The sequence below is a fragment of the Zeus faber genome (genome assembly GCF_960531495.2).
Source record: "Zeus faber genome assembly, chromosome: 16".
NCBI classification, from domain to species: Eukaryota; Metazoa; Chordata; class Actinopteri; order Zeiformes; family Zeidae; genus Zeus; species Zeus faber.
In genome coordinates this window covers 8,929,337-8,948,639 of record NC_137202.1, presented here as the reverse complement: position 1 = coordinate 8,948,639, position 19,303 = coordinate 8,929,337, and the positions used below count along the sequence as shown (strand labels likewise).

Sequence of the window (19,303 nt, the reverse complement as noted above, 5' to 3'; positions counted from 1 at the left end):
GGCACCGGGTATGGCGGCGTGGGCGCACTATCTACGGCCTGTCAAACAGGTGCAGAGAGCGTGTGCACACAAGCAAGCACACGTGTACAGACAGTCAAGTCTATCCCAGCAAAGTAGTTCCAACTACTCTCATTGCAGTACTAGAAATAAAAACCAGTATACAGTATAAACGGTCAATGTCTCTACCTATGTCACAAATGACAGTTCCTGAAATATTTCATTAACATAGCGTGTTATCAAACCGTTCGGTGCACCCCCTACTGTTCAATCTGGACACGTTGGTGCAGCATATGGGCACGGCGTGCAGTGCGTCGCAGATTAATGCCACTCAGTCCACTGTTACCTTGACGGCTGCTGAGATTTCCAGCTCTTAGAACAGGCAGTCCGGTCTGGACTCTGTTTAGGAGGAAATGCAAGGCATGACAATAACAGTTTCCCAGTTGACCGAGACAACCCAATGGGGCCATTGTCAACCATTTTAAGTCTGGTTGAATTGTTGTCAACAACTTCTCATATGTAAAAAAAAATTAATAGTGTTGGATTCAAATATACTGCATCAACGCTTCAAATGTATTAATTAATCTATTGGAAAACATTAAATTTGTTTTTCATTTTAATAATGAGCAAGCAGTTCCAGTTTTCCTGGACTTAATTCACTGTTTTTCAATACATGTTGTCATCTAATGTTCGTGTTTTTGTGTAAATGTTGTTTGTTTCTATGTTTATTTGTCTCACCGTGGTGATTCTCCCCCTCTTAGAGTAGTGATCAGTTGTTTATAGACCCAAACATGATAAATAGTTCTCCAAAGAGGGGGGTTGGTGGTGGCTCTCCATAACCAAAAACTGTGCTCTTGTCATCCTACAGGTCGTCCACCAGGACAGAGTTATTGCAGCAGTTCTTGATGATTTCAGAATTAATAAAGAGTTGCATTGCAGGTTGAGAACTTGAACTCCACTTGCAGACTAACTCTGTCCTAAATGCAATGGCACAAATACTCTGTGTTGTATGCCCAGCATGCTGACAGCACAGGTTAAAGAGATAAAATAAAATAAAATAAAATAATGAGCAAGCAGAAATCCACACGTGGAGGACTTTTGGACACTTCCAAAACACACACACACGCGCGCGCGCACGCACACACTTTAACCTGTAATACCACTACACTATGAGTAGGATTTATGCATATTGCAGACTAAACTATAAATGCGTTCATGGAAGTGGACAGGAATGTCCAACATCCACGGCCAAAGAATGGCAGTTACTGCGTCATCAAAGGCGAGGGCTACAGACCTGGAGCAGTGTGCCGTGGATGTGGTTCTGCTGTGTTTTGGGTCGCGGCTCAGGCGGCAGTTCCTGCAGTAAGGCGTGGATGGTGGAAGGGATCTGGGTCACCAGCACAAATGGGACCAGGGCGTGAGCCGCCATCTCCCTGGTGCGGTGCACCGCGGAACGGCCACACCTGCAGAGCACACACACGCACACACAAACACACACGTATTGAAAATTTCAACAAAACAGGAAGGAACATTTTTATATGTATGTATATGAAGGCTGTGACCAAATTTGTAATGTATTTGCCTGCACTGTATAGTCAAGATTGAAAATGGCAGTGGATATAGATAACACTCTCACTACTGGATTTGAGATCAAAACAGTGTTTGATCAATATTTGATCTCAAGTGTTTCTGTTTTTGCTATTGTTGTTGCAATGGTCAACCGAAATGGACAAAGTACATCACCACAGAAAAATACAACAAAATAAAAACAATGCAACAATGCATGGAGTGCTGACAAGGCTCACTTTAAAATAACACTGAAGCTTCACCTTGTGGGTAGACCTTGCTGGAAACAACTCAAAGAACATCAGAGGACAAATAGGAGTCGTGGCATGTGTTTTCCGGGGGAGGAATTAACTTTGAAATAAGCACAGACCAAATGACACAAAGACAGAAAAATGACACAGCCTTGAAATATACATATATCTTTCCATGTCACCACACCACTGGACATCATATCCATCATCATGAAACCTATTTGATAAATCAATTATTTTGGTTTATGTGTTGTGTTTTAGAGGTTGCACAAGTCCCCAAACAAAACCATCCAGACAAACCTCACGGTGCATCAATGATCACCAAACACATTCAAATCATTAGCTATCCAGAAAATAAAAGATTACATTACAGTTGCTATTTTATCTTTAGACGCGCGCGCACGCACACGCACACGCACACACACACACACACACACACACAAGGTCATATACAGTGTCCAGTGGTGATTAAGTGTGGTCAGGTCCCTGAGCTAGTCTAAAATTAGCCTTGTTTACAAGCTGATAGTCTTTCCTTCTTCAGTGTCATAACACTGTCATGGCTGGCACAAGGGAAGGGCGTACCAATTGAGGATGGTGGGGGCGGGGTAGGGCTAGAAGGAAGAAGAGCAAGAGGGAAAGGATGATACAGAGAGAAAGAAAGAGAGAGAGAGAGAGAGAGAGCGAAAGAGATAGTCAAACTATCGTTCTATGTTTACACTGAATGAATTGAAGACTAAATAAAAAACAATATCAATATGAACATGTTTATACACACACCCTCAAGTCGAGCTGAGCGATATATACATATAATATAAAATGATATAAAACAATACAATATTAATATTGTGGATTTATATCGCTATCTAGAATTTCCCCCCAAAAATGTATTGTATACAGTAGTCCCTGTATACAAGATACAGGGACCTATCCCCATCAAAGGGACTGCGATCTATTACTCATGGGACCGCTTCCTTTTATTATGTCGCGTAAGAAAAATCCACAAGACAATCGTATTTCCACGCCTGCTTCACCTCTCAGATACCACTCTTGTGGGTCGGTGTGAATCACCAGCTTGAGAACTGTTCCGTTAGGTGGTACATATACTACATTTATTTCATTGCTCCCTCTCTTTTCCTCCGGCGAGGAAACAGAGCAATGGCGTCATGGAGGTCGCATCCCGACTGCAGACACTGCGCGGGGAGAAAGGTGACCGCCATCGGTCCTGCGCCGCGTGCTGAGCGTCCACTGCGCCTAGGCAGCACGTTGAGACGGCGATCCTGGAGGACGCCATGGAGTGCTCGGCCTGCGCCAAGCGCTCCGTGACTACCGCTAAGAGACAGGCGGCGCGAGGAGGACGCCGACGTAGGAGCGATATCTGAGGACGAGCCTACTCCCCCAGCTATCATTAATACAGTAGCTGGTCCCAGTTCCTGCCACCACTCCTAATGCTGGCCCAGCTCCCACACCCCCACCGGTCTCCTTCCCAAGTCACATCCGTCTCATGCGGTGCGCGTCTCAAGCTTCTGGGCTTAGCATGGGAGCCTACGTGGCCCTGAACCAGTCCCTCTGGTTGAGCCTAACCAGACTCCAGGGCCTCTGCCCAACGCCCCAGTGTCTCCCACCGACACCTTTGGGGAAACTATGGACCTTATAAAGACGAGGTTTGAGGAGGAGAACAAGTGCCGGGAGGCTCTCCAGTCCAGGATCCCCGGCACGGCCTCATCCCAGTGTAGACGCGTAGCGGATGGCGAAGACTCAGAAAGGCCTCCGCGTCCCCAGAGAACCCAGGGGCTGGAAGCGGAACATGTTCCGCCCCACTCAGCAAGCACAGGAGCAGCGCTGCCATGGCCAGCAGGCCCTGAACGTCTGAGGAAATGGGGGGTGGGGCAGCAGGACGACTATCTTGTCCCTCCAAAGCGTTTCTCCCGTGTCTACGACCGGAAAGCAGAAGCTTACAGTGAAAAAACACACACACACACACACACACACACACACACACACACACACACACACACACACACACACACACACACACACACACACACACACACACACACACACACACACACACACACACACACACACACACACCATTTGCCCACCTCTGTCCCCAATTGTCTGTGTCATGAATCACATGCCCCATTCCCCAACACCCCCCACCATGGGAGTGCAGCAGGCTCCCGTTATAAAAGTTGGCCTGTCGCGTATGAACCCCCACAGTACCACATTGCACCATTTAAGAAGCCAGCCTGCCGGGCACAAACCCCCACAGTACCACATTGCACCATTTGAGAACAATCACTGATTCGATAATAAAACGTGTGAAACGTATAAACCCCAGTGTCTCATTGTTTCATTCCACACCAGGGGGGAATTTTTATCAGAACAGACCGGTGTGCGAGCATGTGCCCGACTGATCATACTCTACAGCGGCGCATTCACGGAATTCCCGGGATCGCACACACTGGATCCGGTGCGCATCAAGCCGGTGCTGCCGCAATGTGCAGCAGCTTGGCGCTCATGCACGACGAGTTAGTGGATCCGGAAAACGGTCACCGAGGGCTAGGTCATCCAGTACGCCCGCCTCCCACCCACTTTCAGGGGAAAGATCGAATCTGTGGTCCCGGACGGTCAAGCAGAGCTTCTCGAGAGAGAGAAATCGATTCTCTGCTGGAAAAGGGAGCGATACCGAGTGTCCGGGTAGAGCGGTAGGCACTAGGACACTACAGCAGATACTTTGTGGTCCCAAAAAAGGATGGGAGTTTTCCCCTGATCCTGGATCTGCGGATGTTGAACAAGCATCCAATGAAAATCAAATTCCAGATGCTGACCAAACGACTGGTTTGTGAAATAAGATCTCAAAGAGGCATAAATTCACATCTCCTTTCAACCTGGTACAAGAAGTACCTATGCTTTGCTTTTCAGGGTAGAGCCTACAAGTTCCTTTATGCTCCCGTTCGGTCCCTCTCTAGCCCTACAGGTCTTCAAATGTGTGGAAGTGGAGATAGCACCGCTTCACCAGCAGGGGATAAGAGTGTACAACTAACTGGACGACTGGCTCATCAGCAACCAGTTCCATGAAGGAATCAGACAGGCAGCCAAATTAGCCCTTTCTCACCTGGCGAGTCTGGGCTTCACTGTCAACATGGAAAAAAGTGTATTAAGTCCAAGTCAACACACCCCTTTTCTGGGCATGGAATTGGACTTGGTTTCTATGATGGTCCGCTTATCTCCTGCCATCAAGTCATGCGCGTCACAGTTGAGACCCGGATGGTCAGTCACTTTTGTGTCAGAAACTACTGGGCATGATGGCGGCTGTGGCTCTACCCCTCCGCATGCTGCGAGCCAGGGCGGTCCAGGGGTGGTACGCGACCAAGCGTTTCCACCCAGTGAAGGACAAGCACCGTAGGTTGACTGTGTCACGGAGGTGCAAAAGGGCCTTGTCAGTGTGGAGAAGTGCACCGTTCCTTCGTGTGGGATCCATGCTGGGGAGCATTTCATATCGCTTCACCATCACCACGGACGCATCCACCACGGGGTGGGGAGCTGTCTACAATGGCTAACCTAATGGCAACCTGTTTGTGTCGCGAGAGACGAGGCAGTGCACGTTATGGGTCTCCCTAGAGGGGGCAACAAGCCAGAGGCGTTGCTCTCTGCTTTTCCCCCGCTGGCACCCATTCAGCTGGTGCTGGACAGGGTGTGGGAGGACAACCTGGCACTGTGGCTGGTGGTTGCCTATTGGCCCAGCAATCCATGGTTTGCCAATCTCTGTGACAGTGTGGGAGTGTGGGCCCCTCATGGGAGCTCCCCCTCCAGCGAGATCTACTCACGCGGGCACATGGCACGATTTGGCACCCGGGTCTGGGCCTTTGGTGCCTTCAGGCCTGATACTTGAGAGGGAGAAGCACCTAGCTTTGGGCCTCTCAGATGATGGCTGCCACTATACAGAGCGCACTCTACAAGCTTCCAGTACACACGGAGGTGGCGGATTAACACTTTCTGCCTGGTTCGGGCACTGCGGTGTTATATGGACCGCACAAAGGGTTTTAAGTGTGGGGACCAGTCATTTGTGTGCTTAGGTGCCCAAAGAAGGGTATGGCCCTTTCCCCCTGTCCATGGAGCGGATGGCTCATTGGCTGGTGGAAGCCATGGACCTGGCCTATAGGAGCCTCCGTGCACAATCCACCAGGGGAGTGTCCCCCTCTTGGGCCGTCTTTCGGGGGGAGTTGGTGGAGGATATCCGTCTGGTAGCACGTTTGTGCATTTTTACATGTTGGACGTTACTAGATCTGCGCTGCCACATGACATGTTTAGCAAATAGACCTGAGGATGCAGGTGTTAGAGAAAGTATCCCCTTAGCATTTTTCCCCTCCCACATCCACTGACGTGTCTGGGACAGACACGGGTGTCTTATTGTGGCTTACGGGTGTGTTATTACGTAAACATCCCTCAGGTGATCACCTCAAAATCATGTGATGGTATACGGTCACATGAGTAATAGATTGCAGTCCCTGCGATAGGGAACGTCGAGGTTGCGTAGGCAACCACGGTTCACTGACAAGAGACCAGATCTATTACTGCGGCACGGTATGGTGCCCTTCCGAGGCCCTCAGCAGGGAAAAGAGGAGGAAGCGGAAGTCGAGCCGCAATAAATACCCGCGGGGGCGGGACAGAAGTGCGGCGTCATCACTTCCCCTGCCTTTTCAGGCGTGAATGCAGAGGGTTTCAATTGGATTACGTCCTCAGGGAACCGCGGTTCCTTATGCAACCTTGACGTCACATAACAAGGGGTGGTTAAACAACCTAACATAGAAAAGGAGGGAGAAATGGATGAGAAGAGAAAATGAAAGAGGAGAGATGGGAATAAGAAGCTGAACAAAGACGGAGCTGTTTGGAACAACAAGTCAACTGTCAACAAATGTTCCTCCACCTGCTGTGGGCAACACACACACACACACACACACACACACACACACCCTGTATCCTCAACAGTTTGCATTCCTGAGCTCTGTGCGGGGCGATGGAAGACACATTCCGTGCACGAGAGGGAGCACAAGCCATATCCACACGTTGTCATTGACATACACACGTGAACGCAACACACACGCGCGCGCATACACACTCTCTCTAAGGGCCAGCTCCATGTATCCGTTTTCCCTGGGTTCTTCCCCAGGCACCATTTGGGTCCCACATGTTAACTATCAGCGCTAATTTGTCCCATTAAAACTCTTTTGCAGAGGAAATGACAGTTTGGAAGGGTGTAATTTTAGAAACAGGGCCGTCTCCGTCGGTGCCTGTGGGGTCAGGAGGCAGACTGTTGACTGGCAGCGAGATGAGCAGATCTGGCCCTCATTTTGGATGACTGCAGACCCCCCCAGCCCCCGCTTCTTCAGCTCAGCATCGAGCCACAATGGAGGTTGTCGCTGAATGATGGAAAGTGCAGTTATGTATAGTTAAAGACGTGGGGCTAGGTGATGATATGGGACTGGGATTTTTTCGTACTATTTTGATATAGTTTAATGTTGTCTGTAAGGTTAGAGATTTAAGATACAATTTCTGAACTTCACAGTTCTAGTTGATATATCCTTTCTCAAAGACATCTTTCATGGAAATATATTATGAAAGCACCAATAGTCATCCCCAAAAAAACTTTTGTAAAAATCTGCCAGCCATAAGTTGAAGCGCTAAAAAAAAGCGAATGGGCTGAATATCGGGATTTATTATTATTTTTTTTTTTTAAACAAAGACAAAACAAGAAAAATTAACAATAATTAGACATAAAAAGATTGGAAAAACATGTTGAATTCCGACAACGAGCTACCAAATGTTCTTTAACCGAGAGCCACAGCCTCATTTCTTTTCCAGGGAAGAATGAGATATGGGATGTAGAGAAACGGAGAGAGAGAGAGCGAGAGAGAGAGAGAGCTGGTTTGGATCACACGGGAGGTAAATCACTACCATAGCAACCTGAGGATCGGCCGAGAGGGGGAGAGAGAGAGATAGAGAGGGTTCAGATTTAGATCAGATATAGAGATACAGAGGGTGAAAGAAATGCCCCCACCTTCCAAATATGACAAATGGGTCTAGCCTTCATTTGTCTTCTCGCACTTTTCATTATCATCATCATCAACATCATCACCATCATCATCATCATCATCATCATCGTCGTCGTCTCTGCTGCTGACGCATGCAGAGGCTTGGGCTCTGAAAAAATGTCAGCGATCGGAGAGAAAGACGTTGACGTTGAGGGGGATTGGGAGAGGGAGACCAAGGGTGTCCAGTGTTGAAGAGTTAGCAAAGAGGAGGCAGCAAAGGATGAAGAACTGAGGGGGAGTTTAATACTGCTCTGCAGCCTGGAGGTGAAGGAGAGGCGAGGCCAGGAGGGAGGATGGGTTCAAAGAACCCGTGGCCAGGGTCCAGGCAGCCGGCAGGGGATGAGGGCTAAATTTAAACCCGTCTCCAACATGTGGGCTTCATTTGGGGTTGGATGTGTGTTACACATACCTCCATTGACTGGAGGCAGCTGGCACTCAGTAACCGGTTAACAGACGCTCACATCAAAATACCTCAGGTGCTTTGAATTGTTTTGCATATATGTCGGACCGTTGTCTCAATTTATTTTACGCCAAAAAGAAGCATTCCCAGAAAAACATCTCTCCAGGTGAGATCGGGCACAAGACTTCCATGACATGTTGGAGGGGAAGGGGTTGTATGATCCGCTGCGGCTGAATCATTTGTTATTGAGGGAGCTAGGCCTTATGGGGGCACATTATCTTTAAAAAATAAAACACAATATTTCCTTTCCAACATGCCAACAATGACAATAATATCATCAATCATCAACATTCTATTGGTATAAATATAATTTTAAACGACATTTACTTTTCGGATATTAATTATTATTATTTGATTGGTAAAAAAAAATTACTTTAAAGTATATTAAATTGAATACAGGTTACATCACCGTTTAAGTTTAAAATTTGTTTTGTTCACGAATAACTTTGACAAACATTTACATTTTAACTATTTTTTTGTATAGTGACTTGTCTTTTTGTTCATTTTCTGCCACTATAAGGTTATATTTATACAAGTGTACCTAATGCAGGAGAACCATTTATTGGAGTTTAGGGAGTTTCCATCAGCTGGGTTGTGGAACATTAACTTTCGATTTATTCAGACAATTCTAACATAATTCTAATTCTTCTAGTATAAAATTCACCTTTAATTTGGTATGAAAACAAATCGTGGTGTAATCCAACAGTTTTACCAAATTATCTGCTTAAACACAATACGTGATCAGGTGGTAACGTAATAATTATGACAGCTCTCGTTTCTGCATGTAAATCCAAACAGACAATGAAACACGTACACTGTAGATGCGTGCGTGCACACACACCCACACCCACACACACAGACACACACACACACAGACACACACACACAGTTGTTATCTGAACAGTTAGGGAGCATTCCAACCTCAAGGTCTTAGGCTGACACCCCCCTCCACTCCTCCCTCACTCTCCCACTCTGGGAGAGTACAACTTTGGCAACTTTTAGAGGAACAAATAAAAATGAGACACATGAAATATTTTTGTGTAAACAATATACATAAAAGCAACAAGATAAACAGCCATTTTAGCCGCCCATGCAGTTAAGCTGCATCCAGTACATACATTTAGAGCAAATGGGACTAGCATCCCTAGATTACCTCTCAAAACAATAGGCAGATAAGATGTGTGTGTGTGTGTGTGTGTGTGTGTGTGTGTGTGTGTGGCGGGGACAAAAATAAAGGTCTGACCCTCTCCGTAAGAAAAAATAACAATAACAGGGCGCAGACATGATGACCCATGTGAACACAGTAAACACGGAGAAATGTGCACAAGGTGTATGTGACGATAACAGCTGCCTCACATTGGATACCCCTCAGAATACTTTAAAAGTAAAAATGACATTTGTTCATGATGACAGGATCAAATATTTCCATGTTTGAACACACTGATTTTAAAAGCTTTGATTATGTGAATTAATTCATATTCTATGATTCTCGCCAGGGACTTACACACCGTCGTTGGAAATGAAGCGATGCTCAAGTTACGACACAATGTGAATCATGTCTGAAGGAAGACCTGAAAAAAACAACTTTTGTCGTACTCCAGAATGAAATGTACATCGAATACTTCAAGATGTTACGGGAAGTCGAGGCCAATCTTTGCACACCTTCAAGTCTAAATCCCAGGCCAGGCCGCTGACGGAGTAATCTGCATCCAGAGAACAGAACATTCCATTCCTTCCTACTGATACTGATCCATGTATTGGAAATAATAATAATAAATTATTGATAGGACTTCTGAAATAGTTGACTTGCAGGGTTTGACCGATATTGGCGTTTTATAAGATATGGGATAATGGCCTGTCAATATAATAAACCTCCGCTATGAAAAATAATAAAAAGTCCTTCTCGGTAGAGCTGGGCGCTATACCGACCTCTTACCGATATATATTTGTAAGTGAGATATAAGATGATACTGTTAATATCGATTTGGTTTGATGCCCCGTTAAAATACACGACACATTTCTTTCGTAAAGCCATGCCAGTGTTTGAATCTCTCCTCTCTCACATTCTCCACGCAGCCCCGCCCACGCACAGAGGGAGAGTCTGCTAATAATACGTGACTTTAGGCTCCTTTTGTTGTTAAGTCGCTTGAAAAAATAAAAATAAAAATCATGAGTTGCCGCTTTTTGGGCTTGTTTTTAAGAGTACGGTTGCAAGCGACTTTTTTTTTTTGTTGTTTTTGTTTCTCTTTTACATTTATGGTCGCTATTTTGCCCAATGTAGCGGTTCCCAACCACCGGGTCCCCGACCGTTGTCAGGCCGCAGCGCAGTTGCCACGGGACTGTGAGAAGGCGGGCAGATGGAATTATTATTACACTTTTTCTAGGATTTTATTTTTGGAAAATATCGATATCGGCCCTAAAAAACCCACATCGGTCGAAACCCTATTAACTAGTGATACATTTGATAAAAAGAAATGACCTGATAAAGATAGATAAATAAAAGTCTTAGGTTTTAGCCCATTCACTAGTCATCACACACATTTAACATTACCTCTGACTATTTTCCTGATGATAGTTGTAGTCAATATGGAGATTATTTAAAAGTAGGTTTCTCATCATTGTTCGGAAACCCCAATGTAGAGACAATATCACATTATATATACACTGTACACACACACACACACACACACACACACACACACACAGTATATATCGACATTCACAGTATATCTAAGAGGACACGATAACCGTCTTAACTGATACATCTCACAGACAGAATAAAATGTAAGATAAGTCACCACATATCTTAATAAACAACTACATAACAAGACAAACTATATCACCACATCCCAAGACATCCCTTCATCGAAAAAAAACAAATTATTATGACAATATGACAGTCTCCATCGACATTTTAATCTTTAACACAAAGTTAAACAACATTTTTTCCCCCTCCTAAAACGAAAAGCGTCTCCATCTCATTTGCCTCTCAACGGTCGTTGGAGGAAGGTCCACCACACTGTACATACTGTACAGCGCATTCACCGCATACGTGCACATTCAAAATCAAATCTGACATCCTCAGCCTAATCGTGTAGGTGTGTGTGCGCTTGAGTTAGATATGGGCCGCAGGGCCGCTATGCAGCCCTTTCGCAGATGCGCCGGTGAAAGCCGTTCCAATAATATTTGTACTTTTCTCCCGTCTCAGCAATGTGAAAAATGTGCGTGTGAAAATCCCGGCTTCCCATTGGCCGAGCCGGGTTCACTCCCCGGCGAGTGGCGAGAAGGCTGCGTAGGGGGAGCAACAAGATAAGACGACTACAGGGGATCTACAGAGTACGGACGCACAAGACGATACACACGCGAAAGAAGGGGAAGAGATGAACAGACACGCAAACAAAGTCGGGAAAACACACACACACACACACACACACACACACACACACACACACACACACACACACACACACACACACACACACACACACACACACACACACACAGCTGATGAGACTACAGGTGTTTTGTCTTGTTGATAATAGAAATGGCTTGATTCCCGGAAAGGAGGGGGAGGATTAAGAAGGCCGACAGAGCAGGTGCTGGGAGCACGTAGGGTTTGTTAGAATTCCCTGAAATAATCTATTTTGTTTTTTTTCTTTCTTTCTCTGGAGTTTAGCCTCAACTTAGCCAGGTGAGTAAAAAAAAAAACAAAAAAAAACAAAAAACACGAGTGGCGAGTTGTTCCTTTCTTATACTGTCGCGATATTGACAAATACCTCAATATCGATAATTTGGGATGATTACTGATGCTTTCTCAAGATATTTTACACAGAAGAAATATCTGAGGAACAATCATTGGTATGGTCTCATATCACAATATCCATATTTTAACGATATATATATCTGCCCAGCCCAGATAGGTGTCGTCGGGTTCAGGAGTTCAAACTCAAACCGTAGGTTACCAAAATGAGACAAATGCGAAGGGGTTATTTATGCAAACATGCTCTGGTTGGCGTTGGCCGCCACCTACCTGATGATGAACGGTATGAAGGGAGCGAGGCCCAGAGGAGAGGAGGAGCCGTCCATGGGAGATGGGTAGAGCCGGCCCAGCACCAGCAGCAGCAGGAAAAGACTGGGATGCAGCTTCACCAGCCCACTGTCACTGGAGATGCACACACACACACACACACACACACACACACACACACACACACACACACACACACACACACACACACACACACACACACACACACACACACACACACACACACACACACACACACACACACACACACGGGTGTTACAATTCAGGCAAAAGGCAAAATGATCCAAAATTGATTGGAAGGCGATCCTTTAACAGGTTTAAACAGTCGGTGTATAACACTTCACCAGCGCCAGGTTCATCTCCCAGGAAAAATTTGAGTTTTTCCCGCTTTCACACGTAAGTTGACACGTCTTACACATGACATGGCCTTTCTGGACGCGTCCGCCTGTCACTCTCCGCGTGGATTGATGGAAGCTCCCTCCTCTCAGAGCGGGTCCAATTTCTCTTTTTATTTACAGAAATGCTTTCTTCATATTCTCACAATAAAATCTGCCACTACAAACAAATATACTCCCTCATAAAGCTGCAGAATGGAATGAATCACCCTCTGAGTCTTCAGTGAAGACTTCCCTGACCAAACTACTATGATCCCTAAATCTGGAATGGAGAAAAGCAGCAGGGAGAGAAAGGGGAATTCAGTTGTTCTCCCAATATCATCTGTTTCCCCAATAAAACATAATGGGCCTGAATTCTTGCGAGGATGACACACACTTCAGAGGCTTAAAACCTTGAGACGGGTGGATTTCTGAGTTCCACCCTCTAACTCCACCGACTCCTCATCCTTCCATCCCTGCGTATCCCCCTGACGTCTGACTCAGAGTGGAAACTCTCGCTCTCTGCGCCAGCGCTTTCACATCTTCACTCTCAACACGCTCACAAGTTGAAGCTGAAGAAATATGGAGGCAGGGGGAGATTTAGGATTTGGGTATCGGTTACAGCGCCCGGCTTGTTTAAATATGTGTCAGGGTAATCACGCATGCGAAGGAGAATGGCTGATATCGGGCCAATTGTGTGTGTCTGTCTGTGTGTGTGTGTGTCCGTCACTGTGTGAGAGCGTGACATGCTGCAGGGCTCTGCTGTAGTCATGAGGCTTTCAGAGAACAGTGAAATAATAGACCCCCCCTGCGAAAAACAACTTGTCCTTTTCATTAATCCATTCCATAAAAAAAACACACAAATCCCAAAGGGAAATGTAATAGGGGTCTAATTAGCCGCCCGTCTAATGTGTTTAATGTCCCTGAGTGGGCCATGCTCAGCATGGGGCAGGATGTGATGTCACTGAAGCAATGCAGTGGAAGGGGTTGGTGGGAACGGTTTGGAACAACATGGAGGGGAATTCACCAAATCTGGGCCTTTTTTCGGACAAAGCAAAGAGAACAAAATAGATACCCGTCCTTCTATTTTAAAGCTCTGAATAATTTCTAGTAGTTTCAATGAGATGGAATAAATCCGTACTCCAGATGGATATTCACCCACCACGGTCTTGCATAAGTTAGGATGGCATATAAAAACGAGGGGTGTCGCAATTCTCAAAATCCAACATTTGATTTGACTTTCGATTTCAAGGTCACAATTCAATTACATTTTTATTTTAAACATATGCACTTTTTTCAGCACTGTCGCACTCTCCCTTGTACACACAGCCAAACGCCGGAGGAGAGAGAAACGTGCTGATGCGATGACTGCGCTCGTGGACTTCGCACACCGTTAACAGGGAATATTTCTCTGTAATCTGTGTTCACTGTGCAACAAAACTGGATGAACTTATATTATATTATAACATATATTTTTTTGTAAAGTTCAAATTCTATTCCAATTTCGTTCCTGCAGCCCGAGTGCCAGTGGGGCGGGTGCAGTGTGTGTTGAGGGATGCAGCGACTCCGAGTCGGTTCGGAGCCGGAAGCCACGGTGGACTCCACGGAGGGGTGTGCATTTAAGAAACTTTTTGGAATCGGGTCAACTACTTTTAAGAACTTCTTTGGCAAAGTGTGTCTGGCAAAGTCCACAGAGTTACAATAACTGATCGCCCAGAGGTTTGATATTTTCGCATTCACTGTTAAAAGGGACTTTCTGTTAGGCCACAAAAACGTCCAGGAAAAACAACAATGAAATAAAGCAACGTCTGGGTACGGCATGAGTTTGAAGATGTTGTGGAGAAGTCCTTGTTTCTGTGGGATTACTTGATTCATTTTCTTAACAAGGATGTGAATGGTAAGAGAGTGAGGAGAACTGACTGGGGGCAATACTCAATTAATTTGATGGTTATTAAGATAAGGCTGACATGGCAGCAGTTGTGTGGCTCAAAGTTTAAAATGCCAATGGGTTTTGGCTGAGCCTAATGGAGATAAGACTGATAAAGCTTTGACAAAGTATGTGGAGAAATCGGGCTAATCATTGACTCGTTCCACTATGGTCCAAAGACATTTAATTAATAACAAATGATCTAATTGATCCGTTTTAGTTTCCTTTTAACTTAAAACGAGGACAGCCTCTGGTATCATGTGAATTTCTTCTTCTGCCAAAGCACTGAAATCCACCCACTAATGGTTTCTACCATCACTTAAACCACAACTCATTGTGCATTTTGTTCTGTCTATTCACTGGAAAAAAATAACTGGTGTATAAAAAAAAGTAGAAATTGGTATTTCTACTTTTCGTTATGGAAAAAAATATACAAAACATGCCCTGTCTAAGGTTTATTTATACCTAATTTATGATTCAAGTCAGTCTTAAAAATAAATAAAAACTAAATGATCTTACAATTCTTCATCTTACAATTAGACAGAACCCCGCCTATATTTTCATATTACCTGGACAAAAAACCCTCCTAAAAGCTCTCGGATAAACAGTCCTGCAGGACTGTTTATCCGAGAGCTTTGGCTGCCACATGTCTGCTGACGGTTGCTAATCAAGTTGTCTCTTGATGCACGGTAACAAATGCAACCAGAGTAGAGTGAGAAAGAGAAACCTTGGGACTTCATACTATCTTTTCCAGCTTCGAGCTCTTCACAAGCTTTTCTCTGTGTGTCTGTGTGCCTGCGTGCGTGTGCCTGTGTTCAGCCTGGGGAACGGCTCACCTGTTCACAGTTGCAGCAGCCTCCTCAAGCTGACTCAGGAGGAACGGATAGAGAGCCGGGAAACGGGTAAAGAACTCTCGGCCAGTCATCCTGGGAGAGAGGGAGAGGGAGAGAGAGAGAGAGAGGAGAGAGAAAATAACATTAGTACAACATCTGGACACAGTTGACCAGATCCAGTCCCTAAATGAGTGTGACATGAACCCGAAGAGCGACAATCTGTACGATTGGAGTTGAGTGACATCCAGCACAAGAGGCCGGCACAACTGGGGAAAGGACGGAGAACGGGAGAAAGAAAAGGTGAGGAAGCGAGCGGTAGAGCAAGAGAAGGAGGGAGGCAAAGAAGAGCGAAGGAGGATCGTAGATTCAATTACAGGCGATGTGAGGGCAGATAGAGAGAGATTGAAAGAGAGAGCAAGACATGGGGGGAAAAAAAAAGGATGATGGAAAAAAAATGCTGAAGATGACAATGGTGAGGTAAGATGTTCATCAACATAAAAAATAAATGACAAATCCCATTTAACATTGGCGGACTTGCTGGTACAGTGGTACCTCGACTTACGACTGTAATTCGTTCTATAAGAATGGTTGTATGTTAAAAACAGTCGCATGTCGCAATTTTTCCCATATAAATTATGAAATCATGAAGGGTGTAAATAAACAATACACACAGCACAAACACAGCTAATATGAAAAAAATATCGATAAGCCACAAACTACGTGCACACACGACGTAGGTTGCCCGCTGACTGACTGCTGACTGACTGTTAACTGACTGCTGACTGACTGCTGACTGGCCGCTGACTGACTGCTGACTGGCCGCCGACGCACCAACTGCAAATTTCCACAGTCATATCTTGGAGCAGTCGGTCGCAAGTCGATACAAATTTTCGCGACTATCGCTACTTGTATCTTGGATTAGTCGTAAGTAGTTGCAGTCGTAAGTCGAGGTACCACTGTACAGCCGTCCGATTCACCCCATGAGCAATAAAGTATATATTTAAACATGCTCGTCTATCAGCAGTCTGCACTGCTTTGGAGGGTGGGGGGTTGTTGGAGGTCGAGCTTTCCAAACACATGACCATAAAACTGCTGAGATGAATATCTTCTCTGTCCATTACGCTGTTAATACTTCACTCTCTTTAACACACATACATAAACCAGACACACGGCTGGGTGCACGCTGATGGTGACAAAGTGCATTGTGTGCATGTAGAACAATGCCTGTGAGTGTGTGTATGTGTGTGTGTTTCCTGTCACATTGCATATTTAAGGGGAAGGGAGGGGGGGGTGGGGGTGGTATGGCCCCAGCAATGCAAATTGTTAAACCATGAATCAAAATACCACTCCCCATCGCATATGACATAATAATAATAATAATAGATGCAGACAGCAATACACAGGGTCCAGTTTAGTCGTGTAAACTACTATTTTCAGAGTTTCCGTCATGCCGTGATGACGCCTTTAAGTGCCTTCACATTTAATGTGTCTACCTACGTGTTGTAAGTTGCTGGATGCGAATGAGTTCCGAGAGAAAAAGCTTGGACTTATATAACTCGGGATGACTATGTCACAAAGCATCCCTCTACTGAAACTTATTAAACCGCCTCACCTTTCTTCTACTTCTGGTAAAACTACACGACAGGTTTTCACTCATTTCTGCTGCAAATGTTGATCGAACTCGAACGACAAGACGTCTGAAATGTCCCGGTTCTAACCAGACGTCAGCCATGTCCGTGTGTACTGCGATTGGCGTGTTTCAGATATGTTCAGCCCGAAAACCGCAAGATTAAGATTAATTATGGACGGGCTGGACCCCTAAAAAAAAAAAAGAATAAGAACAGCGATCAGCCACAACATTAAAACCACCACTCCCCCTCGTTGCTTCAAATGACTTCAAATGAAAGTCTTTCACTTTTAAGTGCCAATATACATTTATATTATATTCATGTGGTACTAGCCATTTAAAAATAAATTGCAATCATTGCAAAAAATAAATGGCTGACTCTTCTCACTCTCTGTTCACTTTAAGTCCTCCTTCCCTCACCGTGCGTTAAACCAAGTGAATCAAATCCAACGACTCGTTTTACTGAGTGACTCATCAAGAACCGAGTCTCAAAAAAAAAAGTCTTTTTTTATCACCATTGGAGCTCGTGCACTACGAACAACCAGAGCAGAAGCTCCGCTGCAGTGAGAGCAATAGATACAGTCTGCACAATTTTGAGATATTGTCAGGCGAAAAAATATTTATCCAATGATCAGGCGGAATTTTCTTCCTTTCATTATTTTTTCGCGTCAACGTTATATTCGGCCCGTATCTGGTGTGAGTATCGTAACATTTTTACACACACACACACACACACACACACACACACACACACACACACACACACACACACACACACACACACACACACACACACACACACACACACACACACACACACACAGTATAATAAATAAAAACATAATAATATATATAATAAAAAAAGCATAGGCATAACACGGACTAAGACGCATGAAAATACACACGTACACACAGACACCTGGACTTAATCTCTGTGAGCCTCCCAGTAAAGAAATGAAACTGCCCAATAAACAGAGTTTATCTGAGTTACTGGAGAACCACACTGTGCCAACAGGCTACGTAAGCCTGCACCGTGCAGACACTATCTCGAGGTTGATCCCATCTTTGTTCTCCAAGTCGGACTGTACCGGTTCCGCTATCTTTAGATGTGCCTACGTGTGGTAGTGAGTGTCTCTCAGCGACACAGGGCTATTCTGCGATAGGCCTCTTGGAGGGGAAAGGTCAGAGGTCGCGTCAGAGCAGATTAGATGGGGTAGATGGGTGAAGGGTCACAAAGGAGAGAAGAGGTGTGTTTGAAAAGAGGGTGCAGCATTTTGCAGCTCAAAGTATACACCCATACACACAGAGCCGGACCATAGAGAATGTTCTATGAGGATATCAAAGCGATATTACACAATATCTGTTTATTAAATCTTCTAATTGTTCATCTAGACTACAAAATGATACAGCAAAATTTCGCAACCATTTCAGGGCAATACCATTGGAAGATCGTATATGTCTCAGTCTTTCAAACGCAGAAAAACAAAACCATTTGCTACTACAAAAAGAGCTACGACTAAAAGAGAATCGAAAACACACAAAAAATAAAAATAATAAAACAGAAAACTACTAGTAGTGTATCCAGGTAAATATTGCAAATATTTGTGCTGCGTTGCTCTGTGTTTCCTTTCCTTTCAAAGAATCTCGTTCTCAGACAAGAAAGAAAGAAAATATTAACTGGTGACAAGCAGCGCTTTAAATCAAACATGGCGGTGGAGCAGCCTCTCATCTCCAATTTATAATATATATAATATATAAAAACAAGGATGGCAAAGTCTGAGAAGAAGAATGAGACAAACCAGAGTGAGTGGACCCCAGTCTCTTCAGACTCCTCAGGCTCAACTCAAGATTTTTGAGAAGTCTCGTGGCAAATTAGTTTTTCCATACAATCGCAGTTTACCTTATTTTGCGGTCATTGGGGTTCAAACCAAGGGACGGGCACCAGAATCTTTTAGATTGATCCAGTGTTAAAAGAACAGCTTCAGCCGACCGCCGAGCACCGTGGCATTCAGGTCGCCAAGGAACGTGGTTGTGATCTTATCTTATTCCAATCAGAAGTAGTCATATTCTAATGTGTGAAAAGAAGTTTAAAATATGAAAATGAAGAGTGGACCGGGAGCAGTGG

At 44.8% G+C, this 19,303-nt stretch overlaps 1 protein-coding gene across 1 annotated transcript in view; it reads right to left on the bottom strand.

Moving 5' to 3' along the window:
* thada (THADA armadillo repeat containing) overlaps positions 1-19,303 on the bottom strand; it is a 93,706-nt gene that overhangs the window by 41,411 nt on the left and 32,992 nt on the right. Inside the window, 3 exon segments of the mRNA XM_080017049.1 lie at positions 1,292-1,460; positions 12,400-12,531; positions 15,555-15,644. Coding sequence (XP_079873175.1) covers positions 1,292-1,460; positions 12,400-12,531; positions 15,555-15,644 — 391 coding nt within the window.